This window comes from Neopsephotus bourkii, unplaced genomic scaffold (genome assembly GCF_033783945.1).
Source record: "Neopsephotus bourkii isolate Nb327-2 ecotype Australia unplaced genomic scaffold, CSIRO-AGI_Nbou_v1 NB_1638, whole genome shotgun sequence".
In the NCBI taxonomy this organism is placed as follows: domain Eukaryota; kingdom Metazoa; phylum Chordata; class Aves; order Psittaciformes; family Psittacidae; genus Neopsephotus; species Neopsephotus bourkii.
In genome coordinates, this window is record NW_026902113.1 from 2,079,677 (window position 1) to 2,106,457 (window position 26,781).

Consider the following 26,781-nt stretch of genomic DNA (forward strand, 5'->3'; position numbering starts at 1 on the left):
TTTAAAAAATATGAACTTTACAAATTATGTTAATAGAATTATTAAAATTAACCTTTGACACTCTCAGAGGCTGTCTCTAGCAAACAAGTTTCCTGATTATAGTTCAGTTATTTGAAAGTACCTACCCATCACAGCTTTGCTAATTCAGTCTTTGTATGTGTCTGTATGTTAGACTTTTCTTTGGTAAGAGGAATTCTATGCGGTTAAATATTTTTTGTAAGACTTGTATTTGAGGAAAAAATATGGGATGTTGTGACAATACAGTGCAAAGTTAATTTATAAAAAGCTTTTCTCCAGAATAACGCTAGGTGATACACTGGAAATTTAAAGGAGTGACAAAACAGTTTACTATACCCAAGTTATTGGCAGTATGGACACTGAGGACAATAGACATTTCAGCTTGCTATGTATAAGAAAAGGGGGAACTGGTTTTGAAGGAGGCATGGACTTTCACACTTAAGCAGCTAAACAACTGAAGGCACTTTTTCCCAAGGATTTCTGTTGAAGAGGATATATTAAGTAAAGATTGACAGTCCAATATATTATGGTCCTAGGGCTGATCTAGCAAACCCTGAGTTTACTTGCTTTTCATCATATGCTCAATTCACTCCTCTGCAAACATCTAGAATAAAGGCCTAGGATAAAACTATTAAAAGTTAAGAAAACTTTATATTACATATTAAAATGTCTTCCACACCTGCAGATGGATCTGGAGTTGTTTTACTGGCATAAAACATTTGTGAAAGGAAGTCTAAAACCTGTTGCCTGTTCACGCAGGAAAAAAAAAAAAAAACAACAGTTTGCATAGGACAGGTTCTGGACAAGGAAAAATTCTCTCTTTTCTGTATGACTGTGACTACATATTGTATGCTCTGATCAACATTGAGAGCCCATTCGTGGTGGTGCTGAGCTGTGCCTAGGCAAGCAGCTTGGCAGGTGGTATTGAGTAAGATGTTTCCCTCTCTGAACACAACTGGCTTCCCTCTGGTTATATAAGGTGTCTCTGACTGGAGCAAGAGGCTTAAAAAACCACCTCAGAAAACATGAGCCAAACACTGAGCACTTTTTCATAAGTAAATAGAGACACTAATACTTTTACCTCTGTCTCTAAGTCAGACATTTAGAAGATAATATGACACAAATCGTTATTGAAGGATCAAGGAGGGTGATAACCCAGACTTAAGGTGGGGAAATAATATGATGGCTATAGTTGGTTTAAGACATGTCTTCTCCTTCATTGGCCTTTTGACTTCATAGGAAACATCACCAGGATACACCTCATGGGAGAGATTATCCAGGAGCTAAAGATGCAGATGAATGTAACTGAAGAATAGAAAACAGAACAGAGAAGCATTCCGTTGTACAAAACTAGTTAGATAATTCAGGAGGAAAAAGGGCAAATGTGACCCTCTGCAAAAGATAGCTTAATGCAGTAGGAAAGCTGGAAGGAGTCTTCCCTGGAGACCTTAGCAAAAGAAGAAAGCGAACAATCAAGGAGAGAAGAAGAAAAGCAGAGGTCAGATGTTTTAGTGAAGTAAAAGAGATAATGAGAGCCAGGTACCAGTTCTGAACAGGGAATGAGGATGATATACAGAAGATGCAAGATAGAAAAAAAAAAAGATGTGCAATTATCTTCAGTAAGAAAGTAGAAGGACACAACAGACATGTTAAAGCACCAGGGAAAGACAAGCCTGAAGCTTTCATGAAGGAACCCTTTAACAGAGACACCAGAACACATGGGGAGCACAGCAAGCTGGGCTGCCTGCCAGAAGAAAGGTTGCAATGTGCAAATCTAACACTGAGAAGGATCATAAACAGCAGGGACAAGTCTGACTGTAGTCTGCCAGGAAAATAATGGTATCAGGCTCATGCTAGAGTGTACTGAAACAAAGCACTGCTGTGGAGGCACAGATGAGTGTGATCCATAGAGAATGAAAATTGTAAAGGCATAAGATATTGAACATGAAACCATTAACAAAAGCAGTGTTAGGTACTGTTTTTTTCAACGTTTATATATACTTTGGAGATTTTTTCTTGATGACTACATTCCATTTAAATACTGAGTGGCTAAGAATGCCAAGACTACCAATACAAGCTTTCAGTATCAGGGAAATTATATGGAATCTCTATGTGTGGTTTTAATTCACTGGAAGAGGAAAACTGGAAAAATTGGAAATATAGCAATGGAAAAGAAAATATGAGACTGTGAAAGTATACTTGCAAGAAGATGGAAAAGGCTGTACTTATAAGAATGATGTCTGGTAGGATTGCTTTAGCAAACATGACTAGACAAAGTATAAACTACATAGGAAAGAAAAGAAAGTAAAAATGGCTGGATGTCATAGCATGCTGATGATCTAATAACATACAGGGGATATAGAAAACCAGTGTTTGGATAAAAAAGAATATCCTGGGGTTCTATGTCATTTCATAAAAGGGCATTTCAGAAACTGGGAGTCGAACTAGAGGTCAGTTGCTGACTGCCCTGATCAATTTGGATGCTGAGAAAGACCTTTCTAATTTTAGATAATTATTACAGACACCTTCATTCATGAAAGAATTTAGCTGCTCAGGGTAGTTTGGGGAGTAAATAAAACTAATGACCTTGCATTCTACTGTGATAATTGTCAGATTCCTTATCCAGTACTGACTAAGAGGACATAAAGGTGCTATAGTCTTGTTTTGATGAATAAGTAAGACACTATGGAAAAGCTGATCATAACAAATAACAGTGGAACAATTAATCAGAATATTATTTAATAAACTCAAATTAGCAGTTGAGACTAGACATGAAAGTGCTTTGGAAAGTCTCTGAGCCAAAGGTATAAAATCTACCTGAAGTTTATACTGTAAGAAATGGTGTATTTCTGAGGCAGTACATTATATCTGAGGATCTAGAGGTGTACCCACTAGAGGTGTTCATAATAAGTAAAAAGTACATTTAATAAAGTCTACAAAAAATAAGCTGAAAAAAATATTCTTTAAAAGTTAGGAAGGTATGTAAAGCAGGACATGATGTGAAGTATGTAAGTTACTGATATTAGAGATAATCAAGGAATAGATGAACAATAATGAAATACTTTATCATTTATTTTTAATAAATAATGTAATATAGGTAGGATAGATAATAAGAATGAGAAAATCTGCAAATTTTTACACCTGTAGTGAAAACTTCTGATATTTTCATGTGCTCAAGGACCTGGGGCAGGATCTTTTCTATCCCAAAATAATGTAAACAAGGAGCAGTTGGCAAAAAAATAACACAAAACAAACAGTTAATTTATTAAGAAAATAACCCAAATATTTCAGAATACAGAAAAAAACAAAACAAAAGAAAACATTTACCACCAGACTTGCAAAAGGCTTGGAAGGTTAATGGCAAAATTCCTTAAAGACCATTCTTAGATCGTATATGTTTAATATTCATAATGCCAATAGGAAAACTGGTTATGATACTGCTGTTACTGCGACCTTAGAATGCACTGCAAATACAGGGAAGGATTTGAACAACACACAGGAAAAATGTCAATTGTACGACTAGAGGAAAGGAATATGAATAACATATGAGTGCTACATCCAGTAGTTATAAGCCAATCCATACAAAATGGGAACCCAACAGCTAGAACCTACAAATAAGAAAGACACAAATGTTTTAATTTGAATCAGGGCATCATTCTGATAAAACTATCATAAAGCTTAGCTAAAATCAACAGTTCTCATTGCTCATGATCAACAAAGAACTCAAGATGATACAGGTTCAAAGGACTAACAGGATCATCAGCAACTGAGTAAAAACCACAAAAACTTGATTATTTTGACCTAGTTAAAAAAAAAAGGGCTGAATTTGGGTAAGATGCTATCTGCAAATCAGGGAAATTATTAACAATGATGAAGATATTTTAAAGGTAAAGAACAAATAAAATATAAAATAAATAAATAAATAAGGCAAATAAAACAAGACAGATATTCTTTATCCTCGACTTCAACTGGCCAAAAATAGTTCACATCTGCATAGTTGAACACTGTCACTCTCCAGTCTGTGGCTGCATTCCTATACCTCCTGGGAACCATCCCTGGCCATGCATCAATATATTCCTGAGCATATTTTGGTCCAGAATCAATACTTCACCACAGGTCTTGCTATTATTTAAGGCTACGGACAACTGTATGTCCATGCTCAGGCTGGTTCCTTGTCTCTCTATCCCTATTTAGTTAACAGGTATAGAATCATAGAATAGTTAGGGTAGGAAATGACCTGAAGATCATCAAGTTCCATCCTCCCTGCCATGGGCAGGGACACCTCACACTGAAGACTGTATAGACTGTATAGACACAGACTATCAGTACAAGAATAAATATTAATCAGAATACATGTGGTATAGAAATAGGTGAGAATATAAAAGGAAATTGAAATAAAGAGTTGTGGTCAATGGCTCAATGTCCAGCTGGAGACCAGTAACGAATGGTGTCCCTCAGGGATCGGTGTTGGGACTGGTCTTGTTTAACATCTTTCTCGGTGACATGGACAGTGGGATTGAGTGCACCCTCAGCAAGTTTGCCGATGACACCAAGCTGTGTGGTTCGGTTGATACGCTGGAGGGAAGGAATGCCATCCAGAGGGACCTTGACATGCTTGTGAGGTGGGCTGATGCCAACCTCATGAAGTTTAACCATGACAACTGCAAGGTCCTCCACCTGGGTGGGAGCAATCCCAGGCACAGCTACAGGTTGGGCAGAGAAGAGATTCAGAGCAGGCCTGTGGAGAAGGACTTGGAGGTGTTGGTCGATGAGAAAATGAACATGAGCCAGCAGTGTGCACTTGCAGCCCAGAAAGCCAACCGTATCCTGGGCTGCATCAAAAGGAGCGTGACCAGCAGGTTGAAGGAGGTGATCCTGCCCCTTTACTCTGCTCTCCTGAGACCTCACTTGGAGTATTGTGTGCAGTTCTGATGTCCTCAACATAAAAAGGACATGGAACTGTTGGAACAAGTCCAGAGGGGGGCCACGAGGATGATCAGGGGACTGGAGCACCTCCCATATGAAGATCGGCTGAGAAAGTTGGGGCTGTTGAGCCTGAAGAAGAGAAGACTGCATGGAGACCTCATAGCAGCCTTCCAGTATCTGAAGGGGGCCTATAGGGATGCTGGGGAAGGACTCTTCATTAGCGACTGTAGTGACAGAACAAGGGGTAACAGGTTCAAACTTCAACAGGGGAAGTTTAGATTGGATATAAGGAGGAAATTCTTTCCTGTTAGGGTGGTGAGGCACTGGAATAGGTTGCCCAGGGAGGTTGCGAATGCTCCATCGCTGGCAGTGTTCAAGGCCAGGTTGGACGAGGCCTTGGGTGATATGGTTTAGTGTGAGGTGTCCCTGCCCATGGCAGGGGAGTTGGAACTTGATGATCTTAAGGTCCTTTCTAACCCTAACTATTTTATGATTCTATGATACTATGATTCTATGAAATAGGCTTCTGCGAGGAAGAGAGTACCAAACTGGTTTCAAGATGAGTTAGGTCTTTTATAAAGTTTTTTCTTTAACGATTGCCACCATGGGCGATACAGAATCAGTTCTGTTAATTTCAGTATCTTTCTTCTCCTTCAGGCGCCTGATGGTATTATCTTCACAAAGATTGAACCTTCTATAATTTTGATAAACAGTGTAGTAAATACTACTAAAAACTTCTCGATATGAAATAGATAGCCGTGAGCAGTACAAGGTAAAGCCTTAAGACTCTCAGTCTTGCTGTTTAATACCTCATAAGGGACTCCCAATGCACTTCTGTAATACACACAAGATGTAATGATACTGCACAGAGATTTTGTTCTTGTTTTGGATGGATTTGTACTAACTCACTGAGATAATGGAGAACCAAAGATCTCAGTTACCTGAAGGGCAGAGACATGTAACAGTCTTTGCAATTTTGTTCCTTTATGACTCTAAGAAGTTCTGCATCAGCCCAGCTAGTGGATGATGTGATATTAAACAAGACACTAGAAATTGAAGGATTGTTCTGGTTAGGCCCATCTCTCCTCACTTTTCACCCTGAGCCCTTATTTAAACAAACACATAAATTATCCTCTCCTTCTCATTTAAAGGAAGGTATATGCAATTACACAATTTGAAGTACAGCCTCCACGTCTTTAATTAAAATTTTACATTCATGAAATGTAGTTCATTTCATAACTAAATCTTAGGTGCTTGAGGTTTAGGTGAACCTGAAAATTAATAAATCAGCATATTAACTGTAAAATTCAGTGGATTATTTCCTGTTTCTGACAGCTGATCCATCTGGAGAGATCCTGTAAAAATCCAGTTAGAGCTGTCTCCACTGAATTTTCCAAAGAATGAAATCACAATCCTGACACGCAAGAGTTTATTGAACATTCATTTGATTAATGCCGCTAGCCTCCATGGGAAGTCAGATGTGCAATCAATATGATAGGTACATCCCCTCCTCACATGCTCAGGATAACTCTGGCTGCCATTTCTCTTGGTGGAAATGGCCATTTATAGTCATGAAAATGGCAACACTGCTGAACATTAAATCTAAAAAACCATGAACTTTTTTAGTCTGCTTGTCTAGCTTCTACTCACGTCCTATGGTCAGGAAGCCATGTGTAGGTAACATGCTGGTGCAGCCTTCATGGAGTAAGGCAGCTCTTTATCCCACATCACACTCCACTGCATAATAAATTTGGGTTATTCCATGGAGAAGGGACAGCCACAGTAGGTTTTTTACTGAGAGCAAGTGTGCAGGAGAGTCTATCGTGGATGGAATAATACAATTCAGTCATAAAAGAGAAGCAACAATATGGTTATTGATATAAAACAGCAATTTAAAAAAGTTATATAGTAAATGCAACAGCGATTTAACAAGATTCAGTGGCAAAATACACTTGGTTCTTTACTGCATGGAGGACGGGGTCAGACAAAACTGCCAGGGAAAGCCTCCCTCTGAATTACAAATTTCAGAAAGGACCCCCTTGCTTTCTAAGCTCCTCTCAGACAGGAGACTAGATGCAGCTAGATCCAGACTTAGCCTCAGACTTAGCAGCTTATGTCTAAAGGATTATACATGTACAATCAATCCTTTGTATCACTTAGCTAAGATTTCAAAGTATAGCATGCTATTAATCACTAGTCAAGAATCCGTTGTGGCAAGGAATCTCTCAATCTCAAGGAGTAGCCTTGAAAACTGTCTCTACTCAAGAAGAGATCCTGGTGTGCAGCTCCCTGCCATGCAGGATTGCTCAATGGGCCCTGGGCTGTCCACTGTTTATGGAGTAAAATGGTTGACCCTTAGTCGTGTTTGCGTGGCCATCACAACACAGACACATCTGTCAGCACAACCACTGATGGCTGTCACTTGAGCAGTTATGAAACAAAGGGCAAGGCAGGGGAGCACACCACCACAGATTGACACTACAGGAGTAGGCTTCAGAAGTCCAATCTGACAAGGGCATTTCACCACTGAATAAAAGATGTCCAGGGCAGAGGTCAGCACTGCAGGCCATATCACTGCTTGACTGCAAGCTCCTTTCTCCTCCCTTCTTATTTTAGTCTGTTTTAAAGTCCTCTGCAAAGACACTGACGAAGATGAAAATAGAAATTACTTGAAGAAAAGGGAGAAGTTGAAGTTCATTGTTTCTGGTGTTTTGGAAATCGAACATCTTTTCTCTTTCTAGCATAAGATTCCAGAGAAAGTCTTACCTTGCAGGTAGCAATGCCACCACAGATGTGGTGGAGTCCACAAACCAGGGATGCACAGCAAACAGGCCAAGGGGTGGAGCTGAGCAGAATGTCTCTTGGCAATTCTCAGGAATAGAAACAGTTTACTGAAAGTCTCCTGATTTGCAAGATAGTCCCTGTGGCTATCTCCAGAAAGGGAGAAAATGCTACCACTTTTTTTACCTACAGGTTGACACAAGAGGGATAACTCCTCATGGTTTTCCTTCTAATAGATCTGTTTTGTGCATTTTTCCACAGAAAGGAATTATTGCAGACATGGGTCCTGGCTGAAGTCCCAAAATCTCAACTATGTGGAAGTACCTGGAATCATAATGTAATTACCCAGGCTGAGGTTCTTAGCTTCAGAGAGCTCAGATTTTGAATTAGGGAAGCATGTAAAAAACCTTTTTGTACTCAAAATGAGAAGTGAATGGATATTAAGTGATTGGATGGGGTGTCCTGACTAATGCTCTGTTCCACAAAAGAGTTAAACAACATAAACTTGAATAGGCTCTTGGACTTCTTTTTTAAGCTAGGTCATGTGGAAATTTTTAAGGATGAATAGTTCAGAAAAACTAATGTTTACTGTCAGAAATAGGGAGGACACAATGAAGGCTAGTAACTAATTCTTCTTTCCCTTATTTGCCAGTATCAAAATTCAGGGTTCTTTCTTGAACTTTGGACCAATGCAGTTAAGTATAATATCTTGTCCTGCCTTATTATAACCAACCCAAAACCACACAGGTTGAACATGTTCCCTTAAAGTGTGATTGGAGCACATGGAAAGACAGTGTTTGTCGACATTGCACATAGCCTTTTGAAAACTTGCTATGCTTCATCTTTAATTCAATCAGGGAATGTTAAAGGGACCATTAAAGATGTTGGCTCTTTTTTTTTTTATTCCAAGCAGTATGACCTCAGGCAGACACCTATAGATTTAGCATAATGCCAAGACACTAAGAAAAAAATATGATTATAACATCAGTGACCATTATAGAAAAACCTAATGAATCTGTCAAACTTATGATTAGTTTTAGACACACAGAATAAAGCATGACATTGGAGTGAACCACAGACTGTATTATATCATCAGAAACTATATGGTCCTCATCTTACCTAAATCAATAAAAAATGCCATTTAGTTCAGACAGTCATAATATACGTTATTTCTAAATATATTATTTCTCTTCTTTTGCTGAACACTTACATTCTCCAGATCTAATATCAGTGAAATTGCAGTGAATAATTTCTGGATATGTAAGAAATGCATTTTCTTCACATAAACTCCCCCAAAACTATTTCTGCTCCACTTGTTGAAAACAGTTTTTAAAAGTATTGGAAAATATTCTGTTTTTCTATTCTGAGCAATACATAAACCACCCTTAGTGAATGCTGTGAAGAGGAAATGGTATCTACATTTATACAAAGTGTAAAGGCTGCCAACCAACATTTTCTGTACATTGCAAATTATTTATCCCACTGCAATCTTTTCTGACAACAAGGTAATTGCTTCAATAATACAAAAACTAGAAAACTGCTTTTGCCACGCAAATCTTAGTCATACATAAAATAGAAAGCAAGGTGTAACTATTGAACAGAAAATCATAGGATGAGGAATATATTTCTTCATAGCACAATTCATTCAGTATTGAATTCAGAAGATCATTTCACTTATTCCTGCAGAGTTTTTTTATTCTTTGCTGCCTGAAAAGTTTCATACACATTTTATACTTATTAGTAATAGTTATTGTTGGTGAACATAATTTTGTATAACATCAGAAATGATTATTTTCTTTAGAGGTAAATAAAAAAAGAAGAACAAAAAGAACTGCAAACATTAAGAATCAGACAACAGAAAGAATGGAAAATTCGTAGAAGCCATGTTAGAGAAAAAGTGTAGGGCAGAGCTGCAATATGATCAGAGAAAGGATGATAGCTAATGGGTCACGACTGATCTTGAGCATCTTACTCAAAGGCAGTTTGATCACTAAGAAAAATGTATTTTAATTCAGGCTGTTCTGTAAGGAAACTCCTTTACTGCAATCCTGTTAAATGAGCCCCCCCAAAAGAATTTTTTTTACAAAGCTCTTTGATATGCTTCCTTATAGTGTCAAAGCCAAGACCTGTGCCTGCCCTTCAAGAGCAGATCAACACATTAGAAATGTAGTGAGGAACATTAGGCTTCATAGGAAGAAATCGCAGGCTCTGTGACTGTAGGGGAATGTGAATCAGCTTTTTGCTGAGCAAGTGGAATACACCAGACCAGTGGAGCAATGCTGCTATTGTGTGCTCCACTGTCTGTGTTCAAGCTCTGTCTCACAAATTGACTTAAGGAAATTTTCAGTAATATTTTGGTAATAAAGCAAAAGATTCAAAACATTTCCTTGTGTCACAGCTTGATATGTGACAATTTTTTGAACTCTCTTCACTCCCAATGCACTAACTTGTGGTATTCTCAATGGCCTGTCATGGCCAATCTCTGTATACATGTACCCAACTTTCTAGCCACTGAAAAAAGTTGGACCTCTGTAAAATGTTCAGAGATATCACAGTAAAATATGCCTTTGGCAGTACTGCTGGGCAGGTGTGATACTGAAAGCATTCTGCAGCCCTAAGCCTCCAGTGTGCACCCTGGACGTACCTGAAGGACACATGCCCTGGTTGCTGGGTAAGGAGGGTTCTCTGGTACAGATAAACAGGAGGTCAGGACTGCAGAGTGTCCTATGAATAGCATGGAGATAGAAACATGGACACAGGGACAATGGTAACAACAAAGGTAATCAGATACAAATCCTAGGTCTTAATACCTTGCTTAGAAAAGTGTGCATCCCACGCCTAACCCAGTAAATGCTTCACAGCAGAGAGAAGATGGCATACCCCAAACACTGTTGCCTGTGACTTCAAGGTCATAATAACGTACACTTAAAAATTCCTTTTTCACTACAGCTCCGGTTGTCACTTCTGACTCAGTATAACCCTGGAGCAGGGCTGACTGAGCACCATAGCAAGGTATTGCTCATCCTGAGCTGACAGAATTGCACTAAAAAGACAGGAAGAAAATGAATGCTCTGTTTACTGCTGAAGTTAGGCTGATCAAGGGCTATGAAACGGATGTGTGAAGGGGGGCATCTACAAATATTAAAGGTTTGTTTTTTTAAAATCATAGGCAACTGACTCTGTCAGTTTGCTGCACTTGTTATCAATGATGAGATCCTGATGTAGCATGACACAAATAAAGAAATACAACAATAATAATCTCTTAATCTTGTTCACTTTTTCATGTTCCCCATAAGTGTCATATCTTCTTGTGAGTATTAAGGTAGAATAAAGGAAGTAAATGACAGTTTCAGATGGAGTGTTTTTGATAAATACAAGCTGTTACAGTGGAGGTTTATTGTTTCAATTTTTCTTAATACAGAACCCACTGCTGCTCCCATCGATGTCAAAGCTACAAGTTTGTCTGTATCAGAGATTCTTGTTGCGTGGAAACATATTAAAGAAAGTCTAGGAAGACCACAGGGATTTGAGGTATGAACACAGAATATCATAATGAGAAGTCTTGTTGCTTTTGCTAGCGTTGCATTCTGTTAACATGTGCAGTAGTGAAACTTCAATAGAAATTATGCTTGGTTTAGCATATGTATGACTAGCTGTAGAACATAGGTCACAGCTGTAGCACCAGAACATATTTTATTTATTTGTGCTTGAAAACTGTTCAACACCAGTTCTTATGACATCTCTTTGATACTTCAGAAAGAGCAGAAAGAACTTCAAGTGACCCAGCATACCTCTTTCACAGGCTGGGAAGATTAGGTATTGACTGTTTCCATCTCTAAGTGACCAGTTCAAACTTGTTATTTACTGAGGGCAGTCGACACAGAGAAAGGAAAGAGCCTCTGCCATCCATGTGCTCTCATGCCGCAGGGGCTGGAGGACATCTGCTGGGCAGATCATAAGAGGTCAATGTCAGGGTGGGAAGCAGCTGCCGCACTCAAGCTCAAGCTCAACAAAGCTTACTAGCAGACAGCTCTTACTGAGTTGGGAAAAGAGAACCCGCCACAGCAATGGACTTTCTCACACTTTCGGATCCATTTGTAGCTTTGGATTCAGTTTAAAATCCAAACCTCCAGGAACAGATCGTATTTAGGACTAAAGCTATCCTTTGGGGCCACTACAACCCATCCTGACCTTGTGGTTCAGGCTGTCTGATTCTCATGAAGTATCTCAGCTAGACTCAATTTACTGATTTTGGGGTGCAGGTTGTTTGACTTGCTTTAGTCCCTTAGCGAGTGCTGACTCTTTCCTGATTCTCTATAGTAAAAATGATAAGAAGATATATGTGTAGATCTGTGGTAGATACCAATCACATGAATGTTTGAAGATGTCTTGTGACCTACTAGCTTGGAGTATCTCCCTTGCAGCACATCTGGACAAGACCTAGGGGCTGATGACCACCACTTATGACCTTAGGAAGGAAATGTAGGTGCTTGGGCAGCATCAGAGTCACCACAATCTCCAGCACACCCTCAGGCTGGACAGTCATGACCAGGAAAGCACATTTGCCCCACAGCTTAGACAACAGTCAGCATTTTTTAACCTGGCTGCAGTAGCCTCTTGATACTTAGATGTTCCCATATTGCTGCCCAGATTTACTCTCTTTGTATCAGAGGTGGTCTTCCTGATTTGGAAAGTGTTTAAACCTTTAGAGTTCAGCATACTCTAACACCAACAGTATCTGTTGTCTCTGTGTCTCTCATGGACTTCTTAGATAGGAAATTGGAAATTCTTATTGATACAGCAGGGGTTATTAACATTGAACTTTGCTGTACACCTATGTTAGGATTTTAGCATGAAGATTACAGAATAAATACTTCAAGCCAGGGACCTGCAGCTGACAGAACAAAAAATGAAATACATATAGAAGAACAGTTCCTTTCTACCTTGTCCATGAGTGTATTGAGGGTATTAGAGGAGCCTTCAGAGGTACTAATTTTATTTGGGAGACGAGGGTGCTTTCTTCCCTTCCCCACGTTTTCCCTCTTTGTTCATTTAGCCAGAATTCCTCTGCCCGCTTTCTGACAGACAGATTTTTCAGGGAGTAGTTTGCTCTTCTCTGTCCTCATTCCCAGGAAGAATTATGAAAAGAGCAGCCCTTAATAAAAAAAAAAGGGTAAATGCTGCTCTTCTGCATAATTCAGCAGGACAGAACAGCATCTGAGGACAGTATTGCTAGATCTTTTTAGTTCCATTTTTCGGGAGGATTTCAACAAAAAGGAGATAATGACTTATAGGATAAGTATAGTGAGTCAGTATGCTACAGTATTCACTTAGGAACACTAAGTCCACACTGTGAGCCAAATTTTGCTAACATACTGACAGTTTCTCTTTAAAGCATGCTCTCAGTGCAGAAAGAAAGGACTTGTATAGTGAGAACTGGGGTTAAATTGCCTCCCCCAAAGAACAAGTTTTATGCTTTCCATGTGATTCGCTTTCTTCAGCTTCCGTGAACACTATTTTAATTTAAAAATTGAGTAGGAAAGTTTTATCATATGTGGAACAGTGCATAAAATAGCTTGTAATACTCCCTTAATCCATAAATAGCGAATAAATAACATACAGAAATACAGTGACTTTGATAAAAAGATGAGTGCTTTTTATTTTAACAATCATATCGTATTGTGGACTGCAAGTAAAATCTTGCCTTAGATTCAAATTGAATGCAAAATAATGTGACTAGCCACTCTGTTTTCATGTCTCAATTTGTATTCTGCCTGTGGTCACCACAGCAGTGACAACCTCCTACACGATCTTCACATTTCCTGGCCTTTTAGCAATAGCAGTATAAAAGGGAGGGTGGGGGCATATTTTTTTTACCATTTGAATATTTGGGCTCTAATCAACAAAAGTGACAGAATATTTACTACATACGGACAAGTTCACAGTGACCCACTTTCACTCCAGCCCTGTTTGCACTTTGTGCTAAGGAGTAATGAAAGGCAAAATAACCAATTTCACGTTGTCATCCCTGAAAGGCAATGTTAACTGTTATGTCACATGAGTTTTATGCGAGGTTTCCTGTACTCATTTGCATCTTCCAAAACACATATTATTCCTGACTTTAGTACAGGTTTGTCAGCTGTCTGCCCAGCCTTACTAAATATATGTCAGCTACACTCTGAAAAAGTAGAAGTTGCTTGAAAACTTTGTCAGAATACTAGAAAACTACAGTGTGTAGTTAATACTTACAATTTAGAATCCATAACCTGAAGGTTATAAAATCTGTTTTAGCCCTAGGCAATATTTTCTTTGTCACTCGTACTGATAGTGAAGGGAAAGAGAAAGAACTCCTGGCTGGAAGACAAGATTTTTTTTTTCTTTTTTTCTTTTTTTCTTTTCTAGAAAACCAAGGCTAATACTTAAGTATAGATCACAAAGCTCATGTCTTTTTCAGTGGAACTCCCCCAAGGGATATGAGCTTGACTCACCTAATCAAAAGATCAAGTTGCAACAAAAAAAATTGAAAAGTAGAAAATCTCAAATGCCACTTTCAGAGAGGATTACTTGACATAATAATTTGTTTATATCACATTCTGCCTTTTCAAAGAAAAATATTCAAGTTTTTGCTGTTTCTTAGATATATGTTGTCTATTTTATACTGGAACAGAAAGATACGTCTACTGGAATTTTGGTGTGGGTTTCTTTTGTTTTTATAGAATCGTAGAATAGTTAGGGTTGGAAAGGACCTTAAGATCATCAAGTTCCAACCCCCCTGCCATGTGCAGGGACACCTCACACTATACCATGTTACCCAAGGCTTTGTCCAAACGGGCCTGGAACACCACCAGGGATGGAGCATTCACAGCTTCCCTGGAAAACCCATTCCAGTGCCTCACCACCCTAATAGGAAAGAACTTCCTCCTTATCCTGTTTAAGTTTTAACCCGTTACCCCTTGTCCTATCGCTACAGTCCCTAATTAAGAGTCCATCCCCAGCATCCCTATAGGCCCCCTTCAGATACTGGAAGGCTGCTATGAGGTCTCCATGCAGTCTTCTCTTCTTCAGGCTCAACAGCCCCAACTTTCTCAGCTGATCTTTATATGGGAGGTGCTCCAGTCCCCTGATCATCCTCGTGGCCCCCCTCTGGACTTGTTCCAACAGTTCCATGTCCTTTTTATGTTGAGGACATCAGAACTGCACACAATACTCCAAGTGAGGTCTCAGGAGAGCAGAGTAAAGGGGCAGGATCACTTCCTTCAACATGCTGGTCACGCTCCTTTTGATGCAGCCCAGGATGCGGTTGGCTTTCTGGGCTGCGAGCTCACACTGCTGGCTCATGTTCATTTTCTCATTGACCAATACCGCCAAGTCCTTCTCCGCAGGGCTGCTCTGAATCTATCTCTGCCCAGCCTGCAGCTGTGCCTGGGATTGCTCCGACCCAGGTGTAGGACCTTGTACTTGTCATGGTTAAACTTCATGAGGTTGGCATCAGCCCACCTCACAAGCATGTCAAGGTCCCTCTGGATGGCATTCCTTCCCTCCAGCATATCAACTGAACCACACAGCTTGGTGTCATCGGCAAACTTGCTGAGGGTGCACTCAATCCCACTGTCCATGTCACTTATGAAGATGTTGAGCAAGACTGGTCCCAACACTGATCCAGTCAGCCACGGAGTGTCTCTCTCTCCCTACCCCTCCCCCCCTTGTATTCCCCCTGCTCCCAGAGAGATAGGGAGGAGAATCAAAAGAATGTAACTCCCACAGGTTGAGATAAGAACAGTTTAGTAACTAAGGTGTAACACAAATCACTACTGCTACCACCAATAATAATAATGATAAAGGAAATAACAAAGGAAGAGAATACAATACCACCCGACAACCGATAATACCCAGCCCGACTGAGCACCAACCAATACCTAGTCCAACCCCACAGTGCACTAGGCCTTCCGGGTAACTCTCCATTACATCCTGGGCATGACGTGCTGTGGTATGGAATACTTCTTTGGTTAGTTTGGGTCAGGTGTCTTGTCTCTGCTTTCTCCTGGCTTCCCCTCCTCCCTGGCAGAGCATGAGACTCACAAAGCGGTTGGTCAGACTAAACATTTGAGCAGCAACTAAAAACATTGGTGTTATCAGAGCTATTCTCAGGCTGAAAGTCAAAACCACAGCACTGCCCCAGCTACTAAGAAGGAGAAAAAATGACTGCTATTGCTGAACCCAGGACAACTGCTTTACCCCTGTCCATTGTTCCATCATAGAAGGCCACCAGATTGGTCAGGTAGGATTTCCCCTTAGTGAAGCCATGCTGGCTGTCACCAAGCACCTTGTTTTTCATGTGCCTTAGCATGCTTTCCATGAGAATGTGCTCCAAGATTTTGCCATGCACAGAGGTGAGACTGACTGGTCTGTAGTTCCCTGGGTCATCCATTTTCCCCTTCTTGAAAATGGGGGTTATATTACCCTTTTTCCAGTCATTGGGAACTTCACCTGACCCGCGTGATCTTTCAAACATGATGGGGTTTTTCAATTAGTGAAGTATACATTGAAGTAGTTTAGAAAGAACATATAGATGTTTCTTCCAGAGGCTGGTAAAACAAGATGGAAAAAAGAAGAACCGGTGTTTCATCAGCCTGAATAGCAATTTACAAGACTTAACTTTTGGAATTAATGAATTTTCCCAAACAATAAATTAGCAATTAAGCAGTTCTATGTATAAGTCAGTTTTGCCTACAGAGTCACTCTTATGCTGATTCAAACCCTTCTAAAACCCTGAAGACTAGAACAAAGAGTTATAGCAGAGCAGTACTACTGTTTTTTAAGTCTTCAAGGTACGGATCACCCCCTAGATTTGTAATGTGATCCTCAAGAGAACCGTATCATTTGCAACATCTCTACCACAAATAGTTTGTTACAAGACTACTAGCTTACCTAGAATCAGGAATGTAGATAATTATTGATTTTTTTATAAGAAAATATGATTAGATATTTATCATAGTCCTCAAGGTTGAGGTACAGCATCAGTTTTCATTCCATGTGTATGCAGGACGATGTGGTAGAAGATAGTACCTGAGAAAAGAGATGGAGGATGTAAGCTACTCCAGAGAAGACTCCAGAACCTAGGAGTATTGAACAGTGTTTTCTTTCTTCTTTCAGTCAACAGTTGTTTTGGTGAGAGGGAAGGAACTGAGGTTGATTGATAGACTTTTTTGCAGGAACCTGTCATCTTGTCACACCAGTGTCTTGATATGATATGAAAAGTACCTCTTCTGCTGTCCTAAGTGCTTGGTTCTCTTGCTACACTAACATTTACATGAATTCATGTGCCAGTTCAAGGCAGATTTGTGATAATGATATTTAAAATAGTTTTTATGAAATCTGAATCATGGTGTGCTTTCTTTACGGGGCTAGTAGCAGTTCTTTGATCTCACCGCACTTTCTCCCCTGGCATTTTCAATACTCTGAGATCTCTTTGAGCTCATTTTCAGTTATGTCAGTACTATTGATGTTGGTAAATAGTCAGAGAGCACAGGAAAGTTTGCATCTACTCCTATTCATCCTACCTAATTTAGGCTTTTATTTGATATGCTCCAGTTGTAGCTTTAATTATCTGTAGTCGACAGAAGAGTATCCAGAGAATAACTTCAACTTTACTGAGTTTAGAGAAGAAGGCCTGCAATTAGATCACATCAATTTATATCAAAGTATGCATACCCTAGGAAACAATTTAGGAAAAGAGTAATATTATGTAAGATACTGTTTAACCTAAAACTTCAGTGAAGTGGTCTGTAAACATTATAGGCAGAAAAATTTTACAGAGAAGCAAATTTTTAACATGATGATTTAACAATTGCTTAACCCACAGTTAAGACAAAGCAGGCTGCACGTTCCTGCATCTCCTCTAGTCAGTTGTTTAAACACTATTGCTTTCTCTCCAGCTCAAAGTTTCCCCACCATTGGCCTCAGTCAACAGTTATCTGAGTTCTCTTTTTTAATAACCAGTTTTTCCTTTAGTCCATGCAACAAATGGATGTTGCATTATGAAAGAAAGAGAAATGCATATTTTAAGATCAAAGTCCAAACTCACCTGGCAAAACTTTAAGAGGATTTTTAAAAGCAGGGACCAAACATGTAAGGGCTTTGAAGCACAGAAGAAATTGAAATAGAAGCACTGACTAATTGCATTTCATGGTTTTAGTGCTTGATATCGTGTATTAATTCCCCTAAGAATATCCCTTTGCCATGTGGTACAGCAGAACTGGTAGGGAATACCACATGGTTATTTTTGCAGATTTAACGTGTGCAAAATATAATTACTATATTAGAATGCCATATAAGCAGTGGTGCAGTGCATTTCCAAATGGGAGAGAAATATCAAAAGGGCTGAGTTATGTTTTTTTCCACTCTCCTCAGGCTTTAATACCTATATAGTCCTAACACCAATATCTGGAGAATCAGTTTTTCACAACTTCTTTATGCAAATATATTTGTATATACTTTATACAAAGCTTCCATGCAAAAGCTGTGGACTATCTACTGTGTTGTACATTGCATTCACATGAGACATGGTGTGCCCTGTGAATAAATAATAAGACCTATTAAGCTACCTACAGCTGTGCTTCTGGCTTTCTAGAACCAGCATTTCACTACTTCAATTACATTTCCACCCCTGCTACTTTCCACCTGTGTAACCCTGGGCAAGTATCTTTTCCTTTCTGACCACTTCCCCATTGGATTCTCAGCAGACTTAGTTAATGGATAATAGGGTCTCCAGGACGCCTCACTTTGTCTCTCACTACCTGTTTGTACAGGTTATATACACGTGGCTTAATACACATGGCTCTCATCAATGTGGTGCTAAGTTTGTACAGATGCATTGCAAGTAAAATGAAAAGAATCTGACCAACCGACAGATAATAAGCATTCAATTCTAGTGTGTGAATAAATGGTTGTTCATTCTTTTTTCCTTTCAAGAAAGCTGTAACTAGGTATTACTTCAGATACTAGTAGGGTTGGTCAAGCTTTCAGCTAGCTAAATACATCGGTGAATCATACATTTCAACAAGTAGTGACTATAGATAGATTAGTTATCTGAGCTGTACTTAATCTAAGAATTAAAGCAACAGCATTTAAACGAGATAACGCAGGCACACACACACACAAAAAGACAGATATTTATATGAATTTTACAACTGAAAGACTAGACTTTGAATTAGCACAAACTGATATACCCTTGATCAAAATTAACAAAGCCACTTAATTCAAGTGAAGATATGACCTCAAATGTGTATTTTTTGCAGCCAGGTCTTTCTAGATTTTATTTTTTATTAATAGAAGTCCTAGTGCAATTATAAAAGGTCAGCATAGTACTCATTGATCTTATTTCCCTATGAACCCCTTGGTTTTTAAGGTTTGCCATTTTGGGGGGGATACATTTGCAGGAGTGCTCTATTGTCCATGACCTTTTTCTCAGTGGAAAAGTAATCCAGATATAATATGAATAACTTATTATGAAATAAGCAACTTCACAGAAAAGGTCAAAATGTGGAATAAATGCAAGTAGGTTTCAGCGTGAATAATGGTAAGCTGACTAGAGGTCTTTGAATGGTACATTAGTGACATCTCCTGTTAAGGAAAATAGGGCTCCATGAGAACTACCTTACTTGAGTAAGTCACCTAGATATATTAAAAAGAAAGATACAGCACTGCTTTTTTACAATTATGCCCCGCAAATACCTGGTCCCTGAAGAAAGAGACTACTCAAATTCCTAGCTCAGGTCTATACCCTCTTTGAGATTATGAGTGCAGGCATCAGAAATATGGACTAAGAACCACCAAAGATCATTTATAGGGGGCTTATGCGTGAAAAGGAAGGGCACAAAAGTATCAAATTTGTGTTTACTAGAAACCTGTTTCTATTCAAGAACTAAAACTGAATCCACTTCCTTCTTTTTTCTTCATATAAGATTTTTCAGATGAATGAAAGATCCCCTTTGGTGTTCTGTCATTTCCTATTCATTACGCTGACAGGAAATCTCATGGCTCTCAGTTGTAAAGGACCAGGAAAGGAATATTGCTCACATTTCTTAACTGATGTGGTCACAGCTTTCCAGGGTAAACGTAGATATTCTGGTGACATAGCAGAGGTTGAGCTTTCCTTGAATTCTCTGAAATGTTCATCTTTCCTGACTTTAGTTAGATCTTCTCGTGCAAGTACACAGCAATTCAATGAGCTTCAGGTAATACTGTGATATTCTGAGTCTTGCCATTTTGGAGAAGTAAGCATTGCTTGGCTCTGAGGTTAGGCTGCAAATTCCACAGGTTTAAAAAGGGCCTTATGATCAGACAAAAAACATAAATGGCAAAATGACTCTCCACAGGATAACAAGTACAAGCATCTGGCCCTTCCCAGATGCCTATATTAATCCTTCATTTCGTTCCTTGTTGGCAGGTTGGTTACTGGAAGGACATGGAGCAGGAGGAAGCAGCAGAAAAGGTCAAAACTGAGGGAAATGAGTCATCCATTCTCCTGACAGGATTAGAAGGAAACACATTATATCACCTAACAGTGAGGGCGTACAATGCTGCAGGGTATGGACCACCTAGCACTGCTGTGCAGGCAGCAACCAAGAAGTCCCGTAAGTGATCTCAGTACCTTTGCTCCAAGGGAGAAGTCAGGGATCAACCCCTGCCCTCTTCAGTTTTCCTTTAATAAGGGTCTATATAAGTGGGGTTTTTTTTCTTTAGTAAGAGTGAATAATAATCAGGAATGATTCATGGCTTTGCTTTGATATTTAGACATAAATTCGAATGACTTTGCATTCATGAAAAAGTTTATATTCATAGAAAACAAGGCATTTTTCATAAAGAAGGGAGAGCAAAGAGCTCAAGTTCATAAGCTCCACAGAGCTTATGGGATGGGCAGAGTAGATACACCACAATCTATTAATTGACAATTATGATACCAAAAAAAAAAAATCATTAAGTATTCTTGCTAGAGCTGGGACCTTCCTAACACAACCAGTTTTACATGTAATGAAAGATTACATTTACATTATATGTTACATATATGTTACATTAATAGGTAGTTTATTTTGATTTTTGAGAAACTACCTATAAAATGTATTTATGTACATGCTATTTTTTCTTCTCAGCTCCCAGCCAAGCACCAGGCAATGTTATGTGGATACAGGATGGCTCTCATGTTTCTCTTGGGTGGGAGCCAGTCAAATCTCTAGCTAATGAATCTGATGTAAAGGGATACAAGGTCAGTGCTTCCCTCCCTTACTCACCTTTCTCTCTTCCAAAAAATTCCTCTTCCTTGTTGGCTCTTTACCCCTTTCTTGTTTCTCTCTGTAAATAAAGTAGGTTATACAGATTGTCTGCAATCAGTTTTCACCATGAAAAGCAATAAATAAAATTTAAAAGAGCAAACTGTCCCAACATTTTCTGTGCTGTGATTTTCAACTAGTGATTATAGACTGAGTAAACTCTGAGAGGGTCAGATCATCATATCTGACTCAGAAGTGGCTATTAATAAGACCAGCCTGCAATGAAATTCCTACTAACAATTGAATTTAACTGTGTTTGCAGTAGGATTTCGAGAAATGCGGAAGAATAAGGCATATTAAAATGACATTAAAATTAATATTTTTATAGAGCAGAAACACAAATAATTCAGTTTGTTTTGTGATCATGTTGGTGGTGTTCAACAATTTGGATGGTAACATCTGGCATTTAAAATTTTGAAGTTTTAAAGAATAACATACAGATTAGCTCTTAAATATCAAATAATAAAAAACAATGAAATTCACTTCCATCTTTTAAATCAAAGCAGAATGATTTTGAAGTTTTTTGGGGGGTGAGAGGTTGAAGTATATATACAATCATTTCTATAGACTACAATCTGACATTCCCTCTGACACATCAGGAAATATCAACACGAAAGGATAAAATGGTTCAAATAAAGCAGAAGCTGCTCTAACCTTTATCAGAATAGTTGAGATTCTGAAAAAATTATGAATAGTTGAGATTCTGAAAAGTTGACTGCTTTGGATTTTTTACATCCCTCTGAACTTTTCAATATTGCCTGGGAACAGAAACTCTTACACAAAACCAAAAAGACAGGCATATACTCACTCGCTTTCCTCCCGTGTACTATAAGCTTGCACTGAGTTTCACAGGAGATGGAGGGACAGATCTGAGCTAATCTCAGCTAATTTAGCCAAGGTAAACACAGTAAGGACATTATTTAGGGCATTTTCTTTACATTTAAAGTTGGATTCTTAAGCCAAAACCACAAATGCTTACTTGAGCTTGGGGATAAGAATTTGAATCAGAACCCAAAATGCATTTTGAAGAAATATTTTAGAAAACCATGTGAAACACCTGATTTTGGAGAGGGCAGATGCTATATCTTTGGTGTGGGTCATAATCAATGTCCTTTCACATTCATTGATTGATAATATACTTTGCTATTAATGTTTTGAAATCACTGGGGAGAAGGAAGAACAGCAGATGGCTGTTGTCAAGAAAACTTTAATAAAATTGTGAAACAGTTCACATTTCACTGACTGCACTATCTACACAAAATGTCTGGGATATAACTTGAAAGACCATTATAATCATCTACTTTATTGACGTAGGTATTCTTTAGGCAAGAAGGCCAGAGCAACAGTCAAGTTATAGAAACACAGAAAACCTCTGCAGTGGTGCTTCTTCCTGATGTTGGTGTCTACATCATTGAGGTCTGTGCTGTCAGTGAAGGAGGAGATGGGACTGCGAGTCCCCAGATCAGAGTTCCATCTCTTGCAGGTAAGGCTACACTTATATTAGGAAAAGTGGTGATTATAGCAATGCTCATTAACTCTATTATTCTCTACCTGAAAAAAAACCAAAACAACAACCACTCAAAAATCAAAAACCATTCTTACAATTCTCTACCTATTACATGAAATCATTAATCAGTCTTCAGCTCTATGCTGAAAAGAAAGCATCTAGTGCCATTTCAAATGCTCAAGAGCATCTGAGGCATTCATGTGGGGCTGATAAACAAAGCAGAGGATTTACAGGAAACTTCTCTCTTTCTATGATAACATCTACAAACCTAACAGAGCAGTAGATGTCTGCACGTGTACTAGGTGTCTCAAATAGCATTATAGTCATCTGAGATATAATCCATACAAACTGACACTGGAGCCTAGACAGCAGTTCAGCTGATCTTCTGAATTTAAATAGCTGGACAGGGGCACATAAGGACACCCTAAGGTATCCCAAACATTTGCACAGAACTGGCAGATACTATATGAGACTTAGAAAATACACACATCATTCTGGACCATTAGTCAGAGGCCAGAGGTTTACTATTTAACACAGCTAAAATGGCATGCATTTAGGTAGCTGAATCCCATGTATGTGCCTGCTTTAGAATAAGCTGAATTTCTCTATAGGTCCCACTGACTCAATTGAGTAGAAATTATTTTCTTAAATGATTAATGTATTATTATGATGTTAATTATGATGTCTAGCTTCTCTTTCCTCAGTTACTGCAATATACTGAAAGAATTTAAAGTATCAATAGTATATAGGTAAGAAAGGGATGGAAGGCCTAGTGGCAAGAACCGGAAAATAACATTGTCTTTTGCCTAAACATAGTGAAGCAACTTAATTCTAACTTTCTGCTAACACTTTAAAATTCTACAAAACATTGCTTTCTATGAGTCCTTATAGACAGCTATCCAAAAAGTGTGAACCCGAAACTTCAATCTTCACCTAAATTTCAGCTCCACTCTAGTCACAAACTAGATGCAGTGCTATCATCAGAATGCAGAAGGCACCAATCCCTCCTCCATGGAATATGGAGTTTCGTGGTTTCATGTATCTTTTGAGCCATAATTCTAGGATGCTAAACCTTTCATTCCCTCTAACCTGGTATTTTGGTTAGATTATGCACAACAGATCAGTTCCACTCAGAGCAACTATTGTCCAAAGAAATCCGGTCTGGTTCCCTTCCCATCCTGCAGTCTGTTGCCAGCACCAGCCCATAGCACAATTACCATTAGCATGGCTTTTAAAGGACTCCTATGATCTAATAACATCACTGGGCTGAGCAAAAGACTACATTTTCCTCTGGATAAACATCAAGATCAAGGGCTAGCTTTGATTCCTTGTTCCAGGAAGATTTGTGTTTGTGACTCAGGGCATCTTATGCAGTCCAATATTTTTTGAGGATTAAGGCATAAAATCACATACCATTTTGGAACTTCCTATTCATTGTTCCTTCGCTTTTAATTTTAGGAGGGAAAGTAACAAGTGCTCAATCCACCTTACATGTGTTGTCTACTTCCTCATCCTCGGTAACACTGATTTTGGCACTGATGGTTCCTTCAGCTTCATGGTGAAGACTGCAGATTTTGTTGTTGTTGTTATTTTTTTGCTTTACCTTGATGACACCAAGGGATGGAGTTTTATGTCCGTGGAGTAACTGGAAACCCAAGCTAATGCTTAAAGAAAGACCCATAGAAAAGCCTGTGGTGCACTTAGAGGAGCGTTGGAGACACGGTCAATAATTCACCAGGTTTTTTCCTCTTCTTTATTTGTAAAAGTCCTCTGGGGAGGGGACACTTCTTGGCCCAAAAATATGCAGATTGTATGTAATAAACTTTTGTAAGCAAAGGTAATTTCTGTCAAAGGTACTTTACTTTTTTAATACGCTCTATTTTGGTGACCCCAGTCATGTATCATTAGGTGTTTAAATAGTGGTGTCTAGTACAGTACATCTGTTTGGTTTGGAAAAAAGTCCTTTTTAAAATATAGAACAAAGTTTGATACAGCTTGGTTTTGTCAAATACTTTTCTTGCATCCCCTATGGCTGGTAGTTCCTACTGATTAGAGAAAAATATAGTTTAGATACACAGACCACTGCAAAAGTAGAGAGAATTTGTTGATTATCTATTTAGTAAAAATTATGTATGGTTATGTATTTAATTAATAAAAAGAATCTCAATAAAATACTAGACAGCACACCCAGAAAGGAGCAAAATGGAGCAGAAAAGCCATTTATTTTATTGCAAGATAAATGGAAAATGATTAAACAGAAAGAGTCTGTTTTTTATCAAATCCCACATGATTTGATGTCAGATGAATCAAATATTTATTTTCAATAGCCAATAAAAATTCATATTGCATATGACAATGAAAACATTGAGAATTTAAACATTATGCTGCTGAGTACACAAATAAAGCAATGCAAGGAGATAAACCTACTGTTTCCAACCACTTCTCAGTTGTAACTTTTTGTTTTCCTCTGGGTCCATTTTTAGTAACATTCTGTGCTTTATGTATTTGATAATCAAGTTGAAGTATGTATGAAAGCATATTATGGAGAGACTATTAACATTGTTTGAAATGTAATCATTCACATATATACAGACTCAAGTAGGATATATTTTGGAGAATGCTGTGTCTGAAAAAAATACTTGGCTAAGTGCTACTGGGCATCATTCCAGTTATTTAGCTAATTGGCTCTATTTTCATAGCTCAGTAGATATTATTCTTGTAGTGACTTTGTGCTGCCAGTTTTAATCCCCGCTTTTTGCTGTACCAAACAATTTTTCACTTGGTAGACAATGTGAACAATTTTTCTACATTGGAAGACCGTCTCACATATTGGCACCTGAATCAAAATAATCCCCAGGATATGTGGCATGTGAGTTTGTACAGCTATGGTGATGTGCACAGTGTTATGAAGGAGGGTGTTTTACCACCATGTATCTAGAGATCATGCCTAGGATGAACATTCCCTTGCCTTGGAAAAAGCAACTCAAAATTGTTCAACAAGCATGTCCTAACAGCGTAGTTCTACTGGCTGTCCATCCCTCTAAAAGTTTTGAAGCAAATCTATTCGTGTTGATGGTTTCTTGGTCTAAAATTCTCAAACTGTGCCCTTAGCAGCTTTAAAATAGTAGCCAAGAAGGCACAACTCAGATTGAGTGCTTGGTAGTTAAAAAGCTGCTGATCTTTTTTCTTTTGAGTGTTTTATCAATAAAATTTTTCAGAGATGGTTCAACTCAAACCTTTACTACTCACTAATGTTTTAAATAATTTTCTAAAAAAATAGGTTTTAAACTTACATAATCACTATATTGCTAGGAAAACAAAGGCAGGACAAATAGGTGAGCAAAGACTATAGATAGAGACAAAAGGAGACCTTCTGCATCTCTGCTTCTGGAAAAGCCTTTGAGATCAAAGAAAGGAAGGTGAAATGTACCTTGAGCAAACTCAGAAAATACCCACCTGGTGTCATCTGTAAAGCAGCAGCACTGCTACTGTGCAAAGAACTTGCATCAGCAAACCATGATTTTTCAAAAGGTTAAAATAAACAAGAATAGAGTGATGAACCAAAAAGCAAAATGGCTATTTTATAAATTAGTTAAGCATAATTTCCTCTATTTTTTATACAGTTGCTTACCAATGCAGTTTATTTCAGAGTATTCAAAAATGTTACAGTCACTGCTGGTGGCATTTTGGTTTAACAGCTTTCTGAATACAATAAATGGCTATGCTTTATATGGAGAACAAAAGCCTGATAAGGAGATAGAGCTGCATCTAGACATATCTATCTCAGTCTCTAGTATCAAGATACAGATAGAAACATTTAACATACCATCAGATAATGTAGTTGTATTACAGGGACAAAAAAGGGGTATGTTTTATACTCAACATGAACAGAATATGTATTTTGCATCTTAAATATATTAATAAACATGTTTTAAATGTTTAAGTATCTATGTATTACCTATTTGTTCCTTTGTAGAAGAAGATGATTCCTCATCATGACATACTCTTTTTTTAGTTGCAAAACTTACTTTCTTCATGTAAAAGATTGTAATGTGCAGTCTAGAGTCACTGAGGAGACTGTATTTTTGTATAATTCCACAAGATCTGTTTGGAAAAAAATAATTAGAAAGAAACTTTGTTTCGTAGACCAAAAGAAAGTGTCATGGCCCATATAAAAATGTTAGATATATTGTATACAATCTGTATATATGCTATATATAA

The 26,781-nt window shown here is 38.4% G+C and overlaps 1 protein-coding gene across 11 annotated transcripts in view; it reads left to right on the top strand.

Moving 5' to 3' along the window:
- CNTN5 (contactin 5) overlaps positions 1 to 26,503 on the top strand; it is a 637,852-nt gene extending 611,349 nt beyond the window's left edge. For 10 of the 11 annotated variants that reach the window (XM_061374568.1, XM_061374569.1, XM_061374565.1 and 7 more), the window contains 5 exons: positions 11,147 to 11,256; positions 20,174 to 20,360; positions 20,877 to 20,989; positions 22,368 to 22,536; positions 24,019 to 26,503. In XM_061374568.1, coding sequence (XP_061230552.1) covers positions 11,147 to 11,256; positions 20,174 to 20,360; positions 20,877 to 20,989; positions 22,368 to 22,536; positions 24,019 to 24,122 — 683 coding nt within the window. In that variant the 3' untranslated portion in view covers positions 24,123 to 26,503. Of the gene's footprint in view, positions 1 to 11,146; positions 11,263 to 20,173; positions 20,361 to 20,876; positions 20,990 to 22,367; positions 22,537 to 24,018 lie in introns of those variants that run through there. The other variant, XM_061374576.1, reaches the window with a different exon arrangement.
- The last annotated feature ends 278 nt before the right edge of the window (positions 26,504 to 26,781 follow it).